Genomic DNA, 26,405 nt, shown 5'->3' on the forward strand with positions numbered 1-26,405 from the left:
AAATTCAGTGTTTAAAGAGCGATTAGGCGATAATGGGGCAGCTTTGAGCCGGCAGTGAATGCAGCCGTCTCCCTCTGAAAGGCACTCAATTATCTCTGATTGCTCCCGCTATAATGTATCAAATAGAGATACCTGCTATTGCCGTAATTTGTGTGAAAATTAACATGCTGCAATTTCCACTAGAGGGAAAAAGGGAGCTCTAATGGGCGCCTGAGCGTACATCAATAAAACGAGGGGAGAAAAAGAGAGAGAGAGGGAGAGAGAGAGAGACAGAAAGGGAGGGCGAGAGGAGGAGAGAAAGAGAGCGAGCCAAGAGAAGAGAGAATAAGTGTAGGAGCTAAGGAGGGAGGGAGGGGAGGGAAAGAAAATGAAAAGAAAGGAACAGGGAAAGAAAGCAGTGAATAAAGAGGTGGGGGGAGGAGGGGGGAGGAAAAGTCAGGACAGATTTGAGACAGGGTGAGAAAAAAAATAGCCTATTTGAGTTAAGCACTGCAGAGGGAGCGAGAGGAGAGAGGGAGAGATGAAGAGAGGAAGAGAAAGAAATTTAATTTACTGAAAATATTACAAATTGCACCTGTGCATAACTCCCCCAAATTACCAACCAATCAAGGCAGAGTGCCTATTACTCTCCCATTACATGGAGATCAGATCACGCTCTGAATCTGTGTCCAGAGAGAGGGGGAGAGGGAGTGAGAGAAGGAGGGAGAAGAAGGAAGAGGCAGAGTGAGAGAGAGATGGAGGAAGGAGAAGAGAGAAGAGGCAGCCCCACAGTGACAGTAAATGTACCATGATGCAGAGAGAGAGACACGGGAACAAGGAGTCACAAACAAGATACTCCGTTTACGGAAGCTCTGGCACACACAAAAACTGCCTTTGGTGCAGCGTACACAAAAGTAGAACCACTAATCGTCTTTGTGGCTGTTGCATATTTGAGACCGATAAACTATGATGATGCTGGCAGACGAAAAGCAAGAAGGGAATGTGTCCAGAGTGATAAAGCAGGCAGGACGCACATGAATCTGATGGACGTTTCAAAAAGAATCAGAACTTTAATGCATTTAAAAAAGAAAAAAAGAAAAAAGGAGACCACCTCTCAGTGGAAATTGGCTAATTTCTCGTCTTCTTCATTGCTAGCGTGAGCGGTCCACACCAGCTCAAACAGCCATGAATGGTCTCTTGAATACTTTGCATAATTAGCAGCAATTAAAAACGTAAGCTGCTGGACTGTTAATCTCTGTGCACTGGCTCGATTCAGACAACAGTGCTGAAAAGTCAAAGTTAGCCTACTACGAATCATGACTTATACTATTGCAGGAAAAAACAAAGGAAATCAACAGCAATAATTCAAAATTAAATGTCTTGCTCAAAGGGTTTGCTATATAAGCCTTTGCTATATTGCTAAGTGGCAGCCCTTTGTGCTCACAAGGTATTTAAAGAGCTGTAATGTTGAAGCTAGCACACTAAAGGCCAATAAAGACTCAGTGATGTACTTGCGAAGGGATTCCGAGATGAATTCATAACATATAAAAAGTATTTTTAATATTAGTCTAATGAATCTGTTTACTTACACACAAACAGAAAAACAGACTTTAAACTTTGCAGCAAAGCCATCTTTAAAGAGTGCTTCGACATCATGAAAACAGTCAAGTTTATTCCCATGTGTAATGTGTTATATTTCGACCAGACGTGGCATATTTCTGTCACACCTCCACTTGTCTAAAATGTTTGTGAGTGGGAAAACCAGGACACCACAGAAAAGGTGCCAAAATCACAGAAACAACTACACTGTAAAACAATTACTGCTCTAATATTTGCTGCATCATGTCTACCCCCTGTGTCACGTCTGTTTATTCCAGCCTCACACTGTAGCAGCAGTCGGTAGTGACACAGATGTGAGCCACAGAAAGAGTAAAAGCCAGCGTTTTGCACACAGCGCCTCCATCTAGGTTCAAATCCCTCAACAGACAACTAAAAACAATAGATCAGTTTCATGTCAGTGTCCAAAATTATTTGTTTGTTATTCACCTGCAATGTGTGGAAACATCTACTGTCTTTTATTTCATTAACACAATAATGTAATCTGCCCTGCTTCTGATTTGCGGTTTGTTGCTTAGTTAGCCTTCAAATTACATGGCTGGTTAGAAAGGCCAATCAGAGTCAAAGCAGGGGTGGGTCTTTGCACATTACAGTCAGAGGAAAGAAATGCAGTACTGTTGAAAAGTCTTGAGTGATTTTTCTATCCAGCTATGCTTTTTATGGCATTGGTAGAGCGTTTGGGTCACTTAGATGCTGGAAAACGAAGCTGTTGCCAATCAGATGTTTTCCACATTGTGGATCCAAATCTGATGGTACTTTTCTGTATTCATAATTCCCCAAACCACAAAGCCTCCACCTTTGATGGTTGTAGACATTGTTGTATTCTTCTCCTGACCTTCTTCATATGGCTTGATTACGATTTGAATCACAAATTTCAAATGTGGGTTCATCACTCCATAAGACCTGTTGCCACTGATTTTCAGTTCAGCAATTGTGCAAAATCTCAGCCTTTTCTCCCCCTTTCCCTTCCTTAAGAATACAACAGATGGCTCAACTAAAGGGCCAGATACAGTACATCTGTCAGGTCTTTCCATGATTAATTCCTATTTCCAGCACAAAACTTTAAAATACTGTTTATCTTCTACATCATGGCTAGATTTGCCACATTTTCAGCTAAAGTGCCATTAGCACAGTGATTCTCAAAGTGCTAATGGCACTTTGAGAATCACATTATTGGTGTAAATATCTTTGTTCATGGGTTTAAGTAAAGAAATGGGAACAAGTTAGGTGTTTGTGCAACACGATGCTTGTAATTAATGGCTTAAAAACAACTACTAATGATTCATAATGTTTCCTTAAGCTTTATAAAGAAAAAAAGTCTCTTGGGCAGCACAGACATGTAGTGATTAGCACTGTTGCCTTGCAGCAAGAAGCTCCTGGGTTCAAATCCACCATCTACCATCGTTGGGACCTTTCATGATCTCTCTGGGATACCCCAGCTTCCCACGGTCCAAACTAACTGGTTAACTGGTGATTCTAAATTGCCCATAAGTGTGACTGCAACAGTCCACCCACCCATGACCCTGAATAAGGGAAAATAAGGGAAAGAGAAAGGATGAATGGATGTACTGCACAAGGACAGGACTGAAAATACGTGCAAAAAACAGCCAATTTACAGAGGAAAAATAATCAGGAAATCTGGAGAACTATTCCTAAAGATCACTTTAAAAATGACAGTCGGGTTTCTTGGAAACGGAACAAAAATGGTTGTGGCTCATGACTTTTGCAAAAAACATTTGAGTCATGAAAAGGCAAAATGGTAAATGGACTGGTTTCTCTGGTTCTCATACGGCGCTTTTCTACTTTACCCAAGCACTCAAAGCGCTTTATACACATTCAAGCACGTTTCCCTATGCTTTTCTATCATTCACATAGATCCACATTCACTCTGATGGATGCAATGACGATGACGAAGTGGGTGGGCTTATTCAAAAATAAAAGACAACGTAATCTTAACACCTTGATTTCTCACTTTGCCATGTATTATCTCTTGTCTGAATATAACAGGAGTATTCGTATTGTACTTAAGAAGCTAAAAAAAACATTACTAAATGATGCTGCAAATTTTTACTCCTTGTTCTTAAAAGAAAATGTCAAGCCTGATCTCCACAGATGTTGTCTTACCCAATGTTTGAATTTGAAACTTTAAAATTTCGCTTTTAAATGTATGCAAAGCACCTTGCAAGCAGGGATGGGGAATTAAGAACAAGCTCCAGATGAGAACCTGTTCCAAATTGTCTGGTTCATTGGAAGCGTATAGCTCCAGGCTTATAAGTTCCTTTTAGCAATGCTGGCATCTTTTCCTGACAGTTGCACATTGCCAAACAAAGATTTTTATACACCTGAGTCACATGCAAATATTACTGAGCGATGAAACACTTGCACTGATGCTGAAAACCTGATGTTCTTCCCCACACAGAAAATCCTCACAGACCCGGTGGAGAATGCTTGCACTGGTATCAATAATATCCTCTGAGTATTCATCCTGACTTTTACACAAAACTGCTTACATCTGTCTTCATCATCAGCAACCCATGGATTTAGATAAAAAGGCCAAGTCTGTGGAGTCAAACCGTGAAGTAAAATGAAGACAGGCTGCAGTTTTTAAAGTAGAGAAAGGGTGCATGAACGAGCACAGAGAGTTAAATGTTTTATTCAGCCCACAGTTTAAAGTGCCACGGCCCTCAGGCACAGCAATGGCTGCCTAAGTGGCTACAGTGACAGCAGAAATTGGCCTTCTGGTTTACAACCTGTCGCCACAGACCCAGACACAGCAAAGCAGCCGGTGGGGGGGTGGAGTGGGGGGGGGGGGGGGGGGGGGGGGGGACAGAAAGGGGCAGAACACGCATGGTTAAAAAAAAAGAAAGAAAGAAAAAGAATTGACAGGAGGGAGTTAAAGCAAAGGGTTGAGACAGGAATGGTAAGAATGGGACAGAGGCAGAAAAGACAAAAAGCAGATTGAACTGTCACGCTCAAATTGAAAGGGAGAGTGTTTCTTTTAAATCCAGTGGTCAAACTAACAAAGTGTTCATAAGGCGGCTACCAGAGCTGGACAGACAGATGCTTTTAATGGCTAAACTACCATCCAAGCTCTTAGTGCCTTCCAAACACAGACAGAGTGGCACACATGTGCACTAACACACTGTCGCTCACACACACACGACAAAGATTGGTTTTATCAGAGTGTTTATTTGAGGAAATGTGACGCTAATGAGCAGAAATGCACAGCACATATGAGAGCGGATATTGCAGCTCCATAGCACCATCAACTGGAAAAGACCCACAGAATGCAACAACCCATGCTGCTGTGGAGACTTAACTCAGCCTGGGGTATATTTCTTTTAAGCCAATGAGAATGCAAAGCCACGTGTGTGCCAGTGTGAACTCTGATGTTTGCGGATGCGTTACCTCGGGTCTAAGTGTCGCCCTGCTGCAGGCGGGACAGATGGGTCCATGCCGGGAGAAGGCGATGGGCAAACGTCTGGTCCTGTTCTGACAGGCCTGGTCCTCGCACACCAACCAGCCCTATGACACATGAAACTGGTTTAGTTCGGCCAGCTGTGAAACAGCTGCAAACGCACAAAGTTTTCCAAATGTTGCGATTTGTTGCTTGTTAGTTAAATTTTTTGTGAGGTTTTTGGATGAAAATCTCAATTTGCTGCTTTGACAGAGAGAAAAACACAAAGGAAAAACAAAACAAAACCAACATTTTTTTTAAAAAAAAAAGTTTTAAATAAGTTTTAAAACACTTCATTCAATTTTTAAGCCATTTATTATACCCTGAAGTTCTGCTACTGCAACAGTGATTAGAAATCATGTTTAAAGGATTCTTGATGAAAATATGTCAAAACACATGAATTAATGTACATTTCCATCAAACAGATGAACACAGAAAACACATTCAAAGCATCCAATGTCATTACTCGTTTATAAAATGTGTTAATTTACCACTTTGTTGCTAAAGGTGTTCTTAAAAAATTGGGGAGAAGAAAAAAACTTGTTGTCTTGTGGTGCTTTTAAAAACTGTTTCTGGTAATGAGGAAATTTTGCTGAAAATTGTTGTTTCCATTTAGCTGCTCTAATTTTGCACAACAATCTGACAAGAAACGCACTGCAAATAGGATTTGTAAAATACAACAAAAAAACTGCATGAAATAAAAAGAAGTTTACTGACTTCGCATACTGCCTTTTCATGTTTCCTTTTCTTTACATTTCGATGTATCTTCAGCTGCTGTGTGTCAGGGTCCTGCTCTGTCATACAGGCAGAGCAGCAGACAGCCAAAACGGCAGTAGTTAGGACCTCCTGGAGTGAGGTAGTGACCCTGGGCAGGTGCTGTGGACTAACCCTCTCAATCTCCCCATATTCTTCCAGATCACTCCTCCCCTTTCTGCTTCTTATGCCCTGTCATTACTAAAAGACGGTTTAAAGGGGAGGGGGTTAATGCCCAACTAATGACAGAGCATAAGACCCACCGCCATCAACGCCTTTGCTCCTTTCCTACATCCAGCTAGCCTTCGTTCGCCCCATTCACTCAAAATAAACCCCTTCAAAACTGCTGCACCTGTCTGCCTATCAATACCAACCCCCTCCACCCACCACACACACGGTAGCTCCGATTGATTTTTAGGTCCGCCTTTGTCTTCTAATCAGTTTTGAAAAGCAGCAACCAAAAGAAATGGTGAGGATTATTTTCTTTACAGCTGATTTAACCCTATATGAACAACTTTTTTCCCTGTATTGGTCCTTTTTAATAATCTGTCAGGTTCTTTAAGGTTATTGTAAAAAGCATGTTTGATTTTAAGGATGCATTTCTCCTGCAAAATCTTTAGGATGTTTCTTTAGTAGACCATCTATAGTAAACCATCAGTGAACAATACTGTAATGGTAAATGGACTGGTACTTACATAAAGCTTTTCTACTCTAACTGAGCAGTCAATCCAGTTATTACTTCACATTTACCCATTTACACCCACACATACACTTCCTATCGCACACTCTTCCACCAGTGGAACACTTTGGGGTTTAGTATGTTACCCAGGCATGCAGGCTGGAGGAGCTGTGGATCAAACTGCCAACCATGTACCTGGCAGACCACCCACTCCACCCCACTGAGCCACCCAGTACAAATGAACAGCACTTCAGTTCAGCCACTGTTTCTTTATGCAATTTGGGCTTCACCGGGTTCCAATGACGTTGTGATGCTATGAGATTTATATGAGACTAGTATTTCATGTCAGCAATTTCTGACCAAAACGCATCACATTGTAGATCACTAATTGCAAAATTTGTCCTGCTATAGAGCCATCCTCACTGGCCGCTTTATTAGTTACACCTTGTTAGTACCTAAAACCAGGTTTCTGCCTTCAGAACAGTCTGAATTTGTCATGGCATTGATTCAACAAGATGCTGGAAACATCTCTCAGAGATTTTGTTCCATATTGACATGATAGCATCGGAGAGTTGCTGCAGATTTAGTGGTTGCACATCCATGATTTCTCTCTTGTACTACCACATCCCAAAGGTGCTCTGCAGAATTGAGATCTGCTGACTGTGGAACCATGGAGATGGGTACACTGATGGTAAAGAGATGGTCAGCAAGAATACCAGGGTAGCTTGTGGCATCTGAAAGATAGTCAGCTGTTAATAAGATAACTATGGTGTGCCAAGAAAATATCCCCCATAGGCTGAACCATTGATACAAAGAAGGATTGATCCAACTTTTATGTTCATGGCAAATTCTGTCCCCGACCGTCTGAATGTCACAGGAAAACTTGAGACCCACCAGATTAGTCAACTTTTTCCAATATTCACCGATTACACTGAGCTGTAACCTCGGTTTCCTGTTCTTAGCTGACAAGAGATGCTCTTCTGCATATCTTAGCTGTAACAAGTGGTTATTGGAGTTACTGTTGCCTTTCTGTAAATTTAAAGCTCTATTCTCCTCTGACCTCATGTCATGTTCAAAGTCACTTAAAAATCACCTTTATTCTCTATTCTGATGCCTGCTTTGAACTTCAGCGGGTCACTTTGACCATGTCTTCAAATCTAAATGCACTGTCCTGACTAGATATCTGTACCGATGGGCTGTTGAACAAGTGCACCTAACAAAGTGGCTGATGAGTGTAGGTTCCTCCATCCTCATACATTTAATTTAACAAACTGAACTAGATCAAACCAGAGACAAATACATCTAACCCAACTATTCTTTCTGCAACTGCACACATTTCCAGTAACCTCATGTACACCTCACCACATCAACAAAAATCTGCAAATTTATTTATTGCGTTCAGCATTTTTTAAAGAAAAAAATTGCAGTTTTTTTTCTCCCCCAAACAGGAGATGAAGGCGTAGACATGTCGTCTACACAAACAGGCTACACACACACAAACACACACACATACGAACAGAGATAAATTTGGCCAATCTCTTTTAAATGAAAACCAAACACACAACATATGTCCCAAATCAATTAGAAAGTCCCAGAGTTCACAGCTTTACCCACAATACCCAGCGCCAGGACTAATTATCTGAACACCTCTGCTGTTCTTGTGCAAAGAGCTAGGCATCATGGGAAATGAGACTGCTTCACCGTGTCTGATAAAGACACATGCAGGACAATAGTTCATGGAGGTGGGAGATAAGGAGTATGAGAGTGGGAGGCTGTAGCGCAGTCTTTTTTGTGTACTTCTTATGACACAAGCCTTGGCACACACTGCTGTTCCCATGGGCCTGATTCACTGGCACACAAACATTCAGTGTGCGTACAAACATATTCATTGGCGCCCATTCACATGAATTAAAATGAATTAACAAGGCACACATCAAAGACTGAGGAGGTTCAAAGGAGGAACTCACAATGCCCTTCTGCTCTGCCGCTGTGACCCCAAAAACCCGTCCACACACAAGCCACATACCGAAAGAAATAAAAAATTAAGTTAAGATCAAGTGCGGCAGACCTGCGAGCCCCATAGAAAGGACTGAAAACAAGAAGCACATCAGGACCAAAGAAGGATAAAAAAAAAAAAAAAAGTCTAATTGAGGCATATTGCAAGAGCGAGGGTGGGGGTGGGTGGGGGTGTACAGTCGGACGTGAGAATAAAGACTCATAATTGCATAATTACAGCAGTGGATACCTGACACACTGAATGCAGATGTCAAATGAGTTCCACATAATTTAACCAAATAGAGGCAAGACCAGGCCACGACAGGGCCCACCACGAAATGTACCCTTCCTCTGCAGCTTCTTCTTTGTTTGTTTTTTTATTTTTAAAAACACATTTATCTCATCCGAAACCCTCCGCTTTGTTACATTCTCATAATTTAGGCTCTGAGAATTCAACATTACTCTCGACGCTGTAGTTCATAAACCTTCCCTCGTCATCTCCATGTTTATTTATTTCAGTAAGCAATCCTATAAACAATGTTCAGTCTGAATAATCCACTGATAATCTTCCATAAATGACTGATCGAGTGCCCTGCAAGTCTCAGATAACCCTTCAAAGTGCTGCTACTGAGCCATTTTAAATGGTAATTAAAGTAGAGGTTTGACGATTTTCATTCAATTAATTCAGTCGTGGCTAAAGCTGACAATAAAATTAGATTTGTTTCTTACATTACTTCTATACTGTAGACTCCTGCTGAGAAGCCACGCCCCTTTTTTAGTCTCGATCCTCTGCTCTGATGGCTCACCATGGCAATGTGTTAGTGAGGAATCCACCACTACACACTGCAGACCACATGTAAGGCTGTGTGCTGCTCAGGGCTTACACAGCACCATCATTATGGATAAACCTGCACTGGTTATATGTTCAGAGGAGTTGATAGATTATCAGTCAGTCAATCTGATGTTACGGCACTCTTCCAGGAACAACAAGGTCCAATAAACTCAATTAGGTGCCATTTCTATACTTCTCTCTAAATCATTACAGTTTCGAATCCCGTATACATTTCCAGTTTGATCATTTCTCTTAAAACTGCAGTTTAAAGTAGTTTTTCCAGCGCTGTTCTTATTTTACTCTCAGAGAGCAAACATTCACATCTAAAAAACAACCCCCCCCCCCCCCAAAAAAAAACCTATTGATAATTGATGTTTTGTAAATCAAATAATTGATTAATGAGACAATTTGAGCTCCATTGTTGTACTGTATAAGTGGAGAAGCCTCTCTGATGTGACTTCTGCAGCAGAGGAATCCACCTGCCACACACACATACGCACACACGCATGCAGAAAGACCTCTAACTGTTTTTTGTGCTTTGGCAGTCAACACTTCCAGCTCTAAAGTGAATAGACCTAAAAATCGGTCTACTTCACAGACACGCACTCTCTCACACAGACACAGACACACACAGTGAAAAGAGCTCAAACGGTTCCACTTTGTACCTCCTCCGCTTAATCAAAGCTTCTCTATTCAACAATTTGACCTTTTGTTCAAAACAGGATTATCACCTTCTCTGGTCTTCATTCACCCTTTCTCTCTCTCCCTCCCCCTTTCTTCTCTTGCCCCTCAGCCTGTTTCCAGGGGCGACCCGCATGACGAGGGTAATTGCAATAATTTGTTAAATGCCATGGTAACGGTTGTTAGATGGGAGGGGTTTAAAAAAAAGAAAAAAAAAGAAGAAGAATTGGGTGGTTCAGGAAACAAGCGAATCTCTCATTTTGCCAAAGACAGCGGGGTGAAGAGGGAATGATGGCTGCGTGTGTGTGTGTGTGTGTGTGTGTGTGTGTGTGTGTGTGTGTGAGAGAGTGACAGTGAGTGAGAGAGAGAGAGGTAGTGGGCAAGTGTTTGCCCATTCTCAGGGTGCTGGTTTATTGATAATGGTGGGGGTGAGGTGGGGAGCAGAAGGTAATTTCACTAATGATTAATGTCTCTGTGGTTAGAGCTAAAGACGCCAACACATATATACGTATATCCACGTGCGCGCGCGCGCACACACACGCGCACACACACACACAGAGGTACAGAGCTTTCACTCTATCTGCCCAGACAAACAGCTCTATTTGAACTCTCCCTCGGCCTGAAAGGAATCCTTAATTACACAATATTACCCCTCTTCATTGCCCTGCTGTGTGTGCTGTGTCCACTGCTGTTCAGCCCTCGGTGCGTGCGTGTGTGTGTGTGTATGTGCGCATGTGTATAAATGTGTGTTACTGTGTGACGTGTAAGTATTCAGTGGTAGCAGCTGTTTCACACATCGTGACAAAGGGGCTGAGGGGGACTCACTACCCACACATTCACCACGCTAATTGATTTCTGTTCAGCACTGTGGGAGAGTTACCCTGCTACACACACACACACACACACACACACTGCATTCCACTCACTCAAGAACAAGGTGTTGGAAGCCATGAGGAGATAGAGTCCCCTACGAAGACAACGCAGGCATCCTGTTTAATTCACTCCCAGGCTGCAAACTGACTACACCGTCCTTTACACCGTCATGTGTCACAGCCTCTCGATCTACTCTGTCCAAGAGGAATCTGCAGATATCAGTGTTCACATACTTTACTGCCATAAATCAGAGTGCCACGGCATGACAGACTTTTGAAAACGAATAAATCAAAGTCTTTTGCAAAGGCACTACAAATCATCTTCTCGGGGTCTATATTGATGTCCCACACTGCCACAACGGTCATGTTTCTGTTCAATAACTTCACTGACACTTTAGCTAACGTAGCAGTGAATTATTGCAGTTTTATCATACATTGCATATTTCATAGGAAGACTACTTCTTAGGGCCTTCTGCCATCTAAAAAGCTCACGAGATAAAACGGATGACAATCTGAATTGCTCGCAAAGAGGTTTATGAAACATTCACACCCATCTCACTCCAAGTATAGTTAGCTGTGCGAGGTGAGGAAGTCTCAACTTTTTCAATTTTTATTTGTTAGAAACTAATCGTGGACTTTTTAACTTGCACTACTGGGTGCAACTCGATGTTATCTGAAAATGAGCATAATTCAGTTTTTAGACGATATGATGTTCCGTTTGCCATGACTCTGCATTCCAGTGTGACTAGATCACATTTTAACATATGGGCTTCTTTGGTTTGATTTGTTACCAAAGAGAAAATCTGAAATTTTTCAGTTATGTCCATCTAAAAAAGGTCCTGAGACATTTTACTCTACACCAACGTGGTGAACTGACCACTATGAGTGCAACAGTGTTGCCATGTTTACAAATAAATAAAAATACAAAACTAGTAACATTTTTGAAAATATGAAATGTCATCAATGTCTAAATTAAGTGAAAAATAATCAACAATATTACTGAATTATTATCCTATCATGTAAAGCAGAACATGCATGAAACTAAGTTGCACTGTAATGACTGCTTTAACCTTTTTTGGGTCATAAGATGTCAAAGTAGTTCTGGTTTGAAACATTGCTGCATAGGACTGTTGTAGGCAAAAGGTTTAACACTTAGGCAGTGCTGACAGCATCACCATCTTCAGGACTAAGGCATTAATCCAGGATCTACCCGACCACTCTGAGCCACTTTAACTTGTGATTGGTCATTAGGAGCATGCTGATCCTCAGCTTAACCCTTTAAGACCTACCATAGAACCAAGTCCGCCAGAGCTTATATTATATTTTTACATGCTGTAGTGCCATTTCTGGGAGCATTTCAAGTTGATATACATCAATACAACCATTATAGCCCAAATTTTAATAATATGTCTGCATTAAGTGCATAGTAATTACATACATTGCAAAAAAGTGCAATAAACTACAAAAAAATTTAAAATCGTTTTTGTTTTTTTAACATATATTTCTAGTTAGAGAAATTTAAGAGGCTTATCCCTCAAAAATGTTGCACAAAATACTTTTCCACCACAGGAAATTTATTTTAAGTGTCTTCATAGTTTTATTTTTGAAATACACCAATTTTTATATGCTGCAGGAAAAACGAAAATAAATATTATAATGCAAATTTGCAAAGAAAACAGCATGTGCATCAAAATAAACTATTTCCAGCAGTGCAATATGAGTCCTAAGCATCCCAGAAACAACACAGAAAGTCATAAACTCAAACATAACTTTTAAAAACACCAGTATAGGCTCATAAGGCCCTGATGGTAAAAAACTACATTTCTGCAAAATGACGTCACTTCCGGTTTCGGGCAGGACATGGAGGACATGCGATAGTTCACGCTGATGGACGTAGGAAGTGTTACAAACAGCTGATCGGATCGGTAAGGCGTGTTTCTGGAATATTATTCACGGGCGACCGTGGCTCAGGGGGTTGGGAAGCGTAAAGCAAGACACTTTACCCTACCGCCTACTGGTGTTGGCCAGAGGGGCCGATGGCGCAATATGGCAGCCTCGCTTCTGTCAGTCTGCCCCAGGTGTGGCTACAACCGTAGTTTGCCTCCACCAGTGTATGAATGCGAGAATGAATGAATAGTGGCATTGTAAAGCGCTTTGGGTGCCTTGAAAAGCGCTATATAAATCCAATCCATCATTATTATTATTATTATTATTATTATTATTATTATTATTATTATTATGTTTTTGTTGCTGCAAGTGCTTTTTATGCAGTTTTTGCAAAGCTATATGTGGAAGGAAACTGTGACTTAGGACAAGCTGATGGCATAAGATGTAAGTACAACTCATCTGGTTTCATATGCAAAAAAAATTATTGCGCCAGCTTACGTGGTCGCAGAGCTACCGGGATTTAAAAATAGTTAAGCAAAACAGAGCGTGCCTGCTCCGACCGGCTTTAAAGGGTTAAGGCATCTGTCGATACCGAGAACTGTAATTAATAAACTGTACTTCTCACCGTAAGGAATAGAGAAACATTTCTATGTAAAAGGAAACATTGCTTTCCCAACTTGACAAAATATTTAGTTCGTCAAGGCCACCTGTTCATTTCCAAACCATAGAGACACAGTGGATAAACATTTTGTAGGAAGACCAATCTTCTTCTTGTTGTTATAATAGTGTCCAACCAACACACTGTCCGTCTTCTTCTGCGCCTTGTTCCTTCTTTTCTTCGTTAATTTTCTAATGGCTGTCGTTTTGTGATGACATGGCACTGATAAAACTGTCAACTGGTGGTTTTTTTTGCAGAGAAAATCAAACTGTATGTAAGCCTTCTTCTATTTGTCAGAAAAGTATCCTTAGATTTGAACAAAGGCTGCTGTTATTTACAGTTGCACTTCTTTATAATGCAAATATACTGGCGTAATTTCTATAGGTATGTATATTTGACAACCATGTCATCGTCTTTCAATGCACAGCTGAAAATATGAATAGGTACCAGTGAGAGATGATGATTCACACTTTCACGCCTTCCATAAATGCTTAAATACAACCTGCAAAAATGATTTATGCTAGAAAAACATACAGCAAATAAAAATTGTAAATAGTCTTTCAAGTAAGTGGGTGTCTTGTATTGAGACAAATCTGCTTGATCTTTAAAGTCCATTATGTTTGATTTAAAGTAATTTAAGTTTTTGCTCATACCTTAATGACCCTGTTTCCCACATCTATCATTTAAATTTCACCTTATCATCTAAAACTGCGTGTGCGTTTTAAACTTGGTATTCAGAGTACAAATGGCCATTTAACTATTTCCATGATCATGCGCCGACATATCCTTCTGGAGCTCTTTTCCATTTTACATGCTCAGTGTGCTCTTTGGTTGAAAATGTCAGCACAGTGCCCTGCTGAGGTTTTCTTCATCTTTTGCCCAACATCCTTTTGATAGCTTCTCTTAACATGACTGCATCTGTTGCATCCCCCATTGTGTTAAATACAGTCCAACCCTTTCACAGACACTTTGTGGAAGGTCAATTTTAGCGAGTTTTGACGATTTCATTACACACAGCTCATGTTCTGTGACCACTTGAGCTTGTATTTTGTCAGCCAAATCCTTTATTTAATACTTTAGTAACGTGCTGCTGTCGTAGGTAACAAGCATAAATGCAGCGTTGTGGACTCAAGACACACTTGTTTATTTTTTTGTTTTGTTTTTTAACATTTGGAAAGGAACATTTTGGATTGAATGAACAAATTTGTATTACTACAGAGAAAGATTTTAAATAAATAAATAAGGAAAGCACTCAAACTAATTAACCCTAGAACCTTGATGTGCAGTTTTGTAATACTATATTTAATACTTGGCATATTTTAGCCAATGAAATATATTAATGCACAAAAATACATGTCAAATTGAAGTACTCTGCTTTCATTTCAACCCATACATCTCAAACTGAAATAAGAGATCAACCGATTAAGGCTTCAAAGCAAAACAATGAATAATCACTTGGCATTAGTGTACAAGGGTTAAAGAAAACTAAAATAAAAAACAGCAGAAATCCAGTTATCTGGAATCAGCTGCACATCAAAATGTGACTATCAGAGGCAGACGGGAATACAAACAGAAATACTCACCGCGTAGTATCTTTTGATGTGGCGGCGGATGTCAAGCACAAGTTTGTTGCGGATGTTGACGACGTAGTCAGCTGGAGAACCTCCACAAGGGATGTGACAGCAGCGCATCAAACTAGGCTCAACCGTTGAACCCTGACAAAAAGAGTGTGTATTACATTCCTGAAAAGAAACCGCATGTAACCACGTACACTAAGCTCGCATCATCCTGTAATGAAGTAAAGTAGCTTTATTTTATTGATGGTAACAAAAAGAAAAGGGAACCACAAATCAGGAGACATTTAAAATTCCTCCTACAGTTTGCATGCACATGTACTAAAATGCTTCAGCAGGTACAATGGCCTCTAAGGGCAAACATCAACTATAGTGTAACTGCCTTATATGCATACTATATGAATTCATCACAGCTCCATATTTAACCCTGTAATCAGCAAACACAGTTTTCCAACACACAAACACAACCATTACCTTTAAACCTTAACAAAGACCATGTCACACACAGAGGAGCCTAAAGAAACCCTGGGTCCAGTAGATTTTAACGTTATTGTAGCCTGAAGAAAACAGGTCAACATGACCCTGGTTCCCCTGAATTGTTCACTTGACAGCGAGCTTTATAGTTAATGCAATGAAAAAAGTAGACGCACTACATACCAATTACACTAAATATAACGCCTTTAAACACTTGCTCCTTTAAACCTCAACTCCATTTACCTGTCGCACTGACAGCCGCAAAAAAAGGTTTCTGCAGGGAAGTCTGTGACATAAAAGAATGCATGTGACACCCCCCACCCAGCCACACACTGGCTTTTTGTTTGCCTACATCACTTCTTTAGGAGTGAGAAAAAAAAAAAAGAAACACAGTTTTCTACCAGTTGGAGTCAATCAACTCATTTGATTTCTCTAATAGCCAGTCACACCAAGAACACACACACGTACACACATCTTAGCCTTACTTTCCTTCTCTCATTTTAGTCTGTCTAATCTCCTCCCCTCGTCTTCTTTATCTCTCACGTGTTTCTTTCAAAAGTTTACTTTCAAGAGCAGACTCTCCTTTCAAAACAAGTTGTATCTACTACAACACTTTCTTGTTAGTCATTTTATCGCCGGGCAATTAAATGAAAATATGAAACACTCAAAGTACCGTCTTGTGACTGTGCGAGACTTATGAGAAGGGGATGATATCTTCTAACACTCCCAGTTCTCCTCAATGTCTGGCTACAAACCCCGGCCGTTATCTGGATCGCCTCATGTCCGCACATTAAATAGGCTTTTGAAAAACAATTTTAAAAGGTTTGCCATGCCAACTGCCTAAGCAGGCCATTTTGTCAACGTCTTTGTGCAGCTTTCACAGCGTGCTGATTTAACTGCCTGCGTGGGATACCTAACGCTCTATTAAAACTGAACTGAGGGTATTCCCCTGCAGCCTTATCCACATTTTTTTCCCTTCTCTGCTCTTAATCTTTTCATCCTCCTCTCCCGCTACCTCCATCAAACAACTTTCCTCCTCTGTCTGTCCTCCATCATACATCACCGCCTCCTCCTACCATCTCTGGCTCGGTGTCAGCGGAGGAGTCAAGGCCCATCTGTCCTCCCCTCTCTCTCTGAGCTGTTAGACCATGCTCACCACCTTAATTAACTTACCGTCTTATCCGTATCACTGTGTGTGCGTGCATACCGGCCTCCGGCAACAGAGAGGAGAATTAACATCAGTAATCAGATGATTCCTGGTTCGTTTAGACTAATGCTATATTTTATTCTGACATTTCAAGTTCATGCATTGTACTCTTAATAGCAGGACGCAGGCCGTTTAGTACAAGCACAATCACTCGGGCGAGATTATTCTGCTTTTTCTTGTGCAACAACACACCAGCATATCTGTTCAAGTGTGTAATGATATTATCCTTTTATGGAGAGTGTGTTTAATACTCCCATTTTAATTATTACAAGTTTTCTCCACCACTCGAGGCCAAAGGCTTGTCAGTTTTATTAGTGTCTTCTAGACAAGAAAAAGCTGTGTGTCCTGCTCCTCATTAGAAGCTGATAACACACACGCACACACAAAACCTTGGCCTGACAAATGGTAGGAGATCAGTGTGTGTGTGTGTGTGTGTGTGTGTGTGTGTGTGTGTGTGTGTGTGTCTCCATAGAGCCACAGGGGTTAAGGAAAGGCTTTTCAAGTTGTGGAGTCCAAACTATGCCAATGAAAACAGAGTCCGTACTGGAGCCAGGCAGCTGTCTTAAAATACAGACAGAGACACAATATGGAGGATGACTAACGCATGAATCCTTCACAGGAAGTTTTACTGAAATGCCTTCTGAAACATTATTCTCCCGCTCTTTATTTGTGTTTCTGATTAATCCATTAGACCAGTGAAACACACCATTACTGATACAAGCCATCTCCTTTTTCCCCTTTCAATCTTCGGCCATATCTGCGAGGTGCTTTGTGTGTGTGCGCTGAGAACAGACGGCGCATTTCTTCAGCTGAAGTCTAAACTGCCAAGGGTTTAATACGACTTCAAATACAACTCTAAGAAAGATTATCTGGTCCTGCACAAACACAGAAAGCAATACAGAGGAGTTTTATGATGGACAGCGGTGTGTTCATCTACTCACAGCTCCTTCAAAGACGCTGTCGTAGATGTTGTCAGTGCCACACTGAGGACAGGTGAAAGTAAACCTCTCACAGTCTTTATAGCGCTCCTCATCAGTCAGCTGGACGGGAACACCCAGCAAGCCGTCGGCTTCCTCCTCCCTCTGGAACTGCTGCTGAGCTCTGAACTGACTCGGGTCCAGACCTGACATAGAAATAAAAGACTTGTTTTTTAAGGTTTACAGCAGAGCAAATGTTTATTCAGAAACACGGCTGAAGGCAAAATATTTCATGCCTGATAAACACCAATGAAAGGTGGTCATGCTGCAATTAAGCATTCTGTATTTAGCTGTTCGGCTGTCTACAGATGTTATTATTATTTTTAAAAAATTAAACTGTGACCCACAGACACTTCATTTGAGTGTTTACGGGAAATGTATTGTAGTGAAACTGGAAATAATTTGCAGCACTTGACAAGATTATTAAGTAGGTATTATGTCTTCCGCGACAAGAGAGGAAACGTGCATAAAATGTGAATCCAAGTAATGATTTAATCCATAAAACAGTTTTTCAAAAAGCAGTATTTTCATCTGTAGGAACTTCCTCGAGCAATTTGGTCATTTTATTTCTAAGTAACACGGCTCCTTTAAACTTTTTTGTAATTATTTTCCATAAGGCATAACATTACTCACTTCTGGGGTCTGCAATAACTTGTAATTCACTCACCCAACCACGAGGCTATGAGTACACCGTCAATACCCTCAATAGGATCGCAGATGCGAGACACCACAGGGTGGACCTGCTGGGCCAGGTAGTACTGTGTGTCCAGGGTGAGATTCTCCTGTTTCTGGAGCTGCTCTAGAGCATAGGCTCTCTGACTGGCTGGTAGGTTGGAGCCATCCTAGTGGACAAAGAAGATGCGTTTCCAATGTATTTGTACTGAAATATCACTGAAACACACAAAGAAATGAGATATTCCCGTTTCTCTAATAGATACACACTTTACAGATGAGGTAGGAGATGGTATCTCCAGCTTTGACCCGACGACCACCCTGAGAGTTAATCCACAGAGCAACGTGGACATGAGGGAGACTTTTCTTATCAGGGTAGTCCTGAGGATCCTTTGTCAGTGCCTGGTGAAGTCAAGACAAGACAGCAGTAATAGATGAGAATGGGAATGGCAAAACAAAAAAAACCCCCAGCATGTCCAGAGTCTTAAGCCTCATTTTAATCAAATGAAAAGTAAACACACAAACAGTGATTCCCTCACCTTGTGGATCTCATACTGGTTCAGTGGTATGTCTCCACTAGCCACCTTCTCTCCCAACTCCACCAGGTGTTTCTGGATGTTCTCCACAATGACATCACGACTCTGATCAGACAGGATCTGCCCAATCACGTAGCTAGAAAAATAAATAAAGACAATGAATTTTTCCTTACAAATGAAAATCTTTTGTAAGGTGCTTCCAGTGCTCCATATACTGACGCGCTAACTGTTTCCCATGCTAACGTACTTGCCGCATTCCTTAGCCAGGTCGCACCAATCCCTACGGACGATGTCCAACCCTTTGAGCTCTTGCTTGACGCTAAAACGTCCTTCTCCGTGTTGTTCCACCACAAGGGCGGCATACTTCTTCTTCTTCAGCAGCAAAAGAGACTTGAACACACCATCAATGTCGATCTCCAATAGTTTGTACAGCTTGTTTACTTCTGCCTTCACCTGGGATCAAAGTGCAAACACACAGATTCAGTGTCAACATCTGGTTATAATCTCCACTGCATGGTGCGCATGTAAAAACTGATAAAACACCCAAAGCACACACACCTTATTGCCAAGTTTAAAAACTTCATCCAGACACTTGCTGTTTGTGTTGATCATGATAGAGTCAGTATCTCCATAGATGACTTCCAGATTCATCTGAGTCACACAAAAGGGGAGGAGAGAGAGACAAAAAGAAAGAAAGAATTCATACAGTTAAAACTGGGATAATAAAGTGAATATTACACACATCAAACTGCACAATTTCTAAAACAATCTCATGTTAGATTTGGCTAATTAAATGATATTTAACACAAAGTTTATCATTTAGCTGCTTAATACAGATGCAAGAATCCAGGCGTCCTGATCCAGTAAAGAAGTCATTATTAAAAGGATTATTTGTCCTGTACATTTTACGTTATTCTGCACATAATTACATATCATATTAGAGATATTAAACAGGAACAACTTGGTAATGACTGACCTTCTGAACCATGTCTTTCGTGTGCATCAAAATCTGGAGAAAAGAGAAGACAACACTATGAATGATGCCAACAACAAAAACAACACAACACGAGCACAGTAAACAAACATGTCACTCAGGAAGATGAAATGATTAAATATTAAGTTTCCGTGTTATTTATTGTGTGTGTGTGTGTGTGTGTGTGTGTGTGTGTGTGTGTGTGTGTGTGTGTGTGTGTGTGTGTGTGTGTACACATTTGTGTGGACATGGGAGCAGAGCAGGTGATTTGCTTTAAATGGGGGATAATTGGCTAAGAGGGCAATTATGAGAGCATGCTGTGACAGGCGTCTTTTCAACCCACACAAATTCACAGTCAGGCAACACACACACACCATAATGACTTGTAATGGCCTTTATAACCTTCTGGTTGACTGACGGAGAAATAAGAGAATTCTGTAAATGCAGATTGACCACTGTGTGCGTGAGGAAAGCTCTGAGCAGCAGAGGGATCCTAACAGGTGGGGGCCCAGAGGAAGGGAGGGCAGTGTGGGGACCTCAGGTCGCTAATCTGGGGGGGTCGGAGGGACGGAACGCAGTGTGACCTGTCACCAGCAATCTGCTCCTCAATCAACCACAGCCGCATATATACACCCCGACTCGCACTGTGCTCCGTGTGGGGACAAGGACGCGGCTATTTCAGAGTGTGAGGAAGGGGCGGGGTCGGGCTTCCACTCCCTGAAACCAGAGTGGGCCATAAGCATGCTTTATGGGCTGCTACATACCGCTGTACGGCGGGGGGAGTTTGAGTCATTCAGGGGAACAGCCTCTCCATTAGGGACTGCAGTCAAGGTCAAGGTCTTACCACAAACACACACACAGTTTTTCACCTCTGCACTTATGCAGTGGATTTCGCTGTAGACAAAATGACCCCTGCCTGTTTAGCAGAAGAAGAAAGGTTGGAAAAGAGGAAGATGAAAGAACTCTTTATAAATCCTCAGACTGAGTGCACAGGTGCTCCACTCCAATAATTCTTGAATACAAATCTAATTTGAGACATTTTTAACACTGCAAAAGCAAAAGTAAAGGCCTCGATTCGTGGTTTAAAATGTGAATGACAGCTTATTTACGACAGAAAACGAGCCAGAGGAAATGATCATTCAGAGGTATAAAATAAAATGTAAAGATGACACCAAATGTGCTCAGTCTGTCAAACTAAAGGTCACATTTACTTATTCCTTTTTTAAAATTCCATGCATTTGAAAATAATTTTGACATTTAACTATACGAAACACTATAACTGAAGGTTGATGTTTCAAATACAGCCAGCTACTAAACACAAACACCACAACAAGCAGCTGTGATAGTTCAGGCTCATCTGCTGAGGAGTCCTTGGTTAGACACTAGGCCAGCACCTTGCACTGGTGTGTGCACATGTGCATGTGACTAAACCGTTTTGTACACTTGCAATGTTACAATGTTATCAAAGTGCAAACCAAAGTTTGCACAAATAACAAAGTATCTGTCTTGGAGGGAAAATCAGGCCTTGTATACCGAGACACATTTTCCTCTGTTAACAGCTGCCACTGAGCAGCAGCTCTTGAGTAAGAAAAACTCAGCTGTGCCTGAGCTGAACAGTCCATTTGTTTAATTAAAAAAAAAAAAAAAAAGCACCAAAGCAGGCATGTGAAATTGCAGCAAAGATTCCTCCCATATTTGAATCATTAAAAGTAAAACTTGAAGCAGCACATTTTTTTCCCTTGGGTAATGTGATTTTACAAAGCTGAGGATTATCAGAAATAAAGATAACAATGCGAGTGTCACATAATCAGACAAAGGAGCCGTTTCAAGACAAATTATTTGAATCAGACGCTAAAATTCAAGTTGGAAAATGACAAAAAAGTAAAAAATACACTATAAAATCAGCAGGATATAAATCATGATATAGTAAAACTCATGGAAATTCAAATGCAACTAAAGGTAAACTACCCCAACAGGAATGCTAATTTGATAATTAGTCCCTCGCTTGTTGACTTGAACATTTCTAAACAAAACCCAACGTATCCTGATGGTGTTCAGACACCAATGCAGGAAAAAATGCAGGCACAGGCGTCACAATAAAGAGCATTTATAAGAATGAAATGTCCACATCACATTAGCCAAAAATCACAATTAGTTGTGTAACTGTTCTTTTTGTATGTTTTTGATTCTCTCGCCAACTCTACACATTTACAGTCTGAGTTGACCTCATTTGCCAAAAAGGACAAATGAACTTACAGATGAATGTGACAGAAAGCATTAATATTATTTACTTATTTGTATTTTCTACAGACATAACAAAAATATAACCTTTGTTGATTAATCTAACCCTCAACCACAATCATTTACCTTAGCTGTCTATAAAGCCAGCATATAAAGCCTTAAATGTCACCTTCCCACTCCTTAAATGGAAAAATCAAATAAGTCATCATAATGTCCCATTTGAAAGAAAGCAAGTGCAAACATCACAAGATGAAGTTCAAGTTCTCCAGCTAACAGCCAAAACATGTAGGAGAATAAAGAAAGAGGAAAATAATTTTAAAAAACCCACGGAGTGGGTAGGGCTGCCACGATTAGTCGACTAGTCACGATTACGTCGACTATTAAAATCGTCGATGACTAATTTAATAGTCGACGCATCGTTTGAAGCTTTGTAAGATCCCAAAAGAGGCAGGAATAAGTAGTAGGATTTAAGAGTGTAATAACGGACTGAAACAGAAGATGGCAGCACTGCATGTACAAGGATGCCAGCTGCCGTTAAACCCCGAAGAAGAAGAAGCTGTGTCCCAGAATTCATAGCGCGGCCCAGCTAAGTTGTCAACAATGGCAGCAGCTAGTTAGTTTTAATATTACTCTTATTATTCTTTCTGGGTCACAAAATAAATGTTTAACATATTTTCAGGCGAGAATGTAGCTGTGTCTGCTCAGATATCTGCTCAGTTTATCAAGACACCACATATTTTCAGAAGCGCTCCGACGTGGGTAACAGACGTCTCACCAGCTCGATAGCTAGCCGAGGTTCAAGGCTCACTAGAGCCCGTGAGAACACCGGACTCCCGGCAAATCTTTTTCAAACCCACCGCCGTCTTTCGCTACTCAGGTTAAACATGTAATGTAAGTCACTTAGACAACTTAAAAATGTTATTGTTTGGCTTTTTTTTAGTATTTTATTTGTTCCTGAGTAAATCGGTTTGGCTGAGATTGAAGTTATAGTTTTTACACAGCTGAATAAACATCAAGCAGACAACTGATTATCAGAAGTGTGAGATGCTCGAGAATATACTCCGGTGTCCTGTTATATTGTAGATAGCAAGGTGCTTATTAAACTTCACCGAAACAATCTGCAAAAGTCATTAAAATTTAATAAACTATCATCTTGTCTTTATTTTTAGTTAGCACATACCTTAAACACTTAAAGCTGTAAGCTAATGATAGTTATATAAGAGCAGATGCATGCTGGTGCAATAAGCTGTACGTTTTACGTCCAATGGATGCATGATGTGATTAGTCGGCTAATCGCAAAAATAATCGGTGACTAGTCGACTATCAAAATAATCGTTTGTGGCAGCCCTAGAGTCCGGGTATGATAGATCTTGAAATTCACAAATGCAGTCATCAAATAGACACCATGGATTGTATTTCATTGCTTATTGCTACTTGGCACAACACACGCCCACCAACAGAGCCCAGGACAATGTTTTAATGCAGGCCTGCTGATGCAGACAGTAAACGAGAACCATCTTAGAGAAACTTAGCCATGCTCATTATCCTCACATTGTCAATCATCACATCAACAAAACTCGGCTTTTGTACTCCATCTTGAAATCTCCAGTAATACTTTTTTTTATAATAACAAAACAGCAAAATAAAAGCATTGAAAGGAGAAAGAGCCAGGAGACGAAGCTGAAATGATGGAACGGACTGAATAAAAAGTGCAGAGACGTGATGAATGGGGAGATGTGGGAAAGACAGACAAGCGAGCGAGGTGAGAATGCGTTGATGTAATTGATGTGTGGACTCATTTAGACAGGTTTTCCATATGCTGTCAGTTCCAGCAGGACAGACTGCTTTAAGGAATGAACTGTGTGAAAGACAAGTCGTTTGACCATGACGCTGGAATGTGTGCAACTGACAGTGTGTGTGCACGCGCGCTCATCTTTAAACACATACCGGCATACACATACTATACGAACCAATGCAAACACACATCCCCAGGGGGTAAAAAGAGTGCATGTACGTCTTCACCGTGATGACTGCACTCGTCAGCACCGTGAATGACGCTCATTCTGGGCCAAACATCTGAAAAAACTCAGCAGAGGGGCTCACAGTGCTTAATGTTAACCTGCTAACATCAATCAAATTGATCGGATCAGTCTGTACCCTCGCTCGGCTTTTTGCGCCGATCGCATTTTCGCTCCAGCTACGAAATAAGAGTTGTTCTTTCAATTTTTACAATCATTACTTCTGACTGAGTTTTGCCATCTTAATACCTGCAACCAGTGAAGCTGCTTCCCTTAGTTTAACCATTTTCTACAAAGTGAATTTAGATAATCTATTCAAAATCTTCCAATTACCGAGTCGCTCTTTTTCCCTCACACTATAAAACCAATTTTCTAACATTCCTGCCTCTCATCCTTTCCGGCTCCTTGGTGTTAATACAGTGTAAATAGACCGGACAGTAATTGAGCAGCTCGCTGACAAGTGCTCCTGCAAAGTGAAGGATCAGGACAGAACACATGAGACTGAATTTCTCACGTTTGTAATCACAGTTTCACCTCATCCTTCCTTTTGATGCCACATTGCAGGTGAGGGCTCACATGTCAGGTTGCATTCCTTGGACTGAGATACCAAATAAAAGGACATACCTTGCAATAAGTAGAATATATTCTATTCTGTGCGTACGCAGCAACATCAGCCGCTGCTCTGAGTGGTCACAGTGCTAGCCCCGCCTTCAAACCAGCCATTTCAAAAGCAATGAGATTATGTGCCACAGTCTTCGACCCTAGAGTGCCTAGCTTTGGTTCATTTGATTTGAAAGAAATAATCACATAGCTACTGCAGACGTTTAGTCCACATTAATATGGTCATTCTGAATATTACATAGTCCCATCTGGTATCGCGAGGTTTGCACTGACCTAAACCAATGGTTCTCAAATGTTTTCTACCATGTCCTACTTTAGTATCTGAAAGAGGTGAACGCTCCAAAACCCACAGTTTAATTAATCATTTAAAAAAATAGCTTTTGTGATCACTCAAACTCAACATTTTTCACCTGGCCATCAAGAACACATCTGCAACGCTTTGCTATCCAACCAGTGTGCCCCACTTGAATGGAAACCCTGCAATAAACATAAACCTGTGACTTGCAGCAGAGTCAAGACACTGCAGTTGGCAGCAGCAGCATTTTCAGACGCTCCAAGTTTAGATTCAGCAGTTAAATCATTAGTGCAGTATTCCTGCACAAGTTTTACACTGACATGCAGCTTCCATGTGGCATTTTCCCTTTGCACTACTAATTTTTAAAACCTAATGTACCCAACAAATCTGCCTTGTGCCTTGAACACACAGACTTCAGGGCTCCAGAAGATGTACTTTGGTTAAGTGGTACTACCACTAGTTTGCACTTAAAGATGCCAAAAAAGAAAAAAGAAAAAAGTGACCAGGAGTAACAACTACAGGAGGCAAAGTCTAAGGGAAATAACACCTCCCGTCCAGCTGAATAAAACTCAGACTTTAAATCAAAGTTTAAAAGGGAGCAATGGATTTCAGACTGAATATTTTTACAGAGCCGCTTAACACAAACCCAGCTACACTTTTTAATACACGTCCTAATATCTCACTGTAAAAGCTGCATTTTCCCACCGTCTTTGACTTGACTTTTCACAGCTTGTAATTCCCTTTTCATTTAGTGCTTTTAACAGCGCCTCATGTCTTTGCATGGGCACCTGTGTGCCTGCACACGAGCTGTACCCATTAGCTGTGCGTTATTGCACCCTGTCATGCTAATTGATGAGTGGTTCAGCCTTGTTGTGATATCCTCCTTTTCCCAGCTGTTGCTCAGCTTTTTGTTGGCCTCATCTATTAGGGCCTTACATGTCTTGTTGTCACGTCAATCTCGTGTATTCTTTATTTGAATCCACTACCCCCCCCCAACCGTCACACTCATACACTTCTCATCAAAATATCTTTTGTCTTTTGCCAGGCTGTCATTTTAATAAGAATATTAGTCTTAACTGACCTGCTTGGTTGAGTGATGAGTGGTTTGCAGACTGAAAGGCAGCAGTAAAGACAAAAGATAAATGCGCGAGCCCCCCACCCCCCCATTATCATTACATCTTGAACTCTGGCACACACACATACACACCACATACATCCTTCTGCTGATCAGCAGATCAGAAGCGGCATGTTAAACCTCTGTGTAGCAGAGGGCCCTTGTAAAAAGAGTCTGGGGCACCAGTGGCGATTGTTTTGAAAAGCACTCAGCTGAAAAGCATTTTGGGATGACAGTCGGTCGACTGAAATAGCACCTGTGGAGGAACACACCACTGTCAGAGCTGGGGGGTG

At 41.0% G+C, this 26,405-nt stretch overlaps 1 protein-coding gene across 2 annotated transcripts in view; it reads right to left on the minus strand.

Annotated features, from left to right (window-relative positions):
• pola1 (polymerase (DNA directed), alpha 1) overlaps positions 1-26,405 on the minus strand; it is a 60,307-nt gene that overhangs the window by 14,727 nt on the left and 19,175 nt on the right. For both annotated transcript variants that reach the window (XM_087846099.1, XM_087846098.1), the window contains exons 27-35: positions 19,827-19,859; positions 19,409-19,501; positions 19,098-19,303; positions 18,854-18,986; positions 18,585-18,716; positions 18,310-18,484; positions 17,607-17,788; positions 14,994-15,125; positions 5,005-5,121 (exon numbers count right to left, since the gene is read on the minus strand). In XM_087846099.1, the coding sequence (XP_087702225.1) occupies positions 5,005-5,121; positions 14,994-15,125; positions 17,607-17,788; positions 18,310-18,484; positions 18,585-18,716; positions 18,854-18,986; positions 19,098-19,303; positions 19,409-19,501; positions 19,827-19,859 (1,203 nt within the window). The remainder of the gene's footprint in view (positions 1-5,004; positions 5,122-14,993; positions 15,126-17,606; positions 17,789-18,309; positions 18,485-18,584; positions 18,717-18,853; positions 18,987-19,097; positions 19,304-19,408; positions 19,502-19,826; positions 19,860-26,405) is intronic.

The sequence above is a fragment of the Neolamprologus brichardi genome, chromosome 9, assembly GCF_056152115.1.
Source record: "Neolamprologus brichardi isolate AB-2024 chromosome 9, ASM5615211v1, whole genome shotgun sequence".
Classification (NCBI taxonomy): domain Eukaryota; kingdom Metazoa; phylum Chordata; class Actinopteri; order Cichliformes; family Cichlidae; genus Neolamprologus; species Neolamprologus brichardi.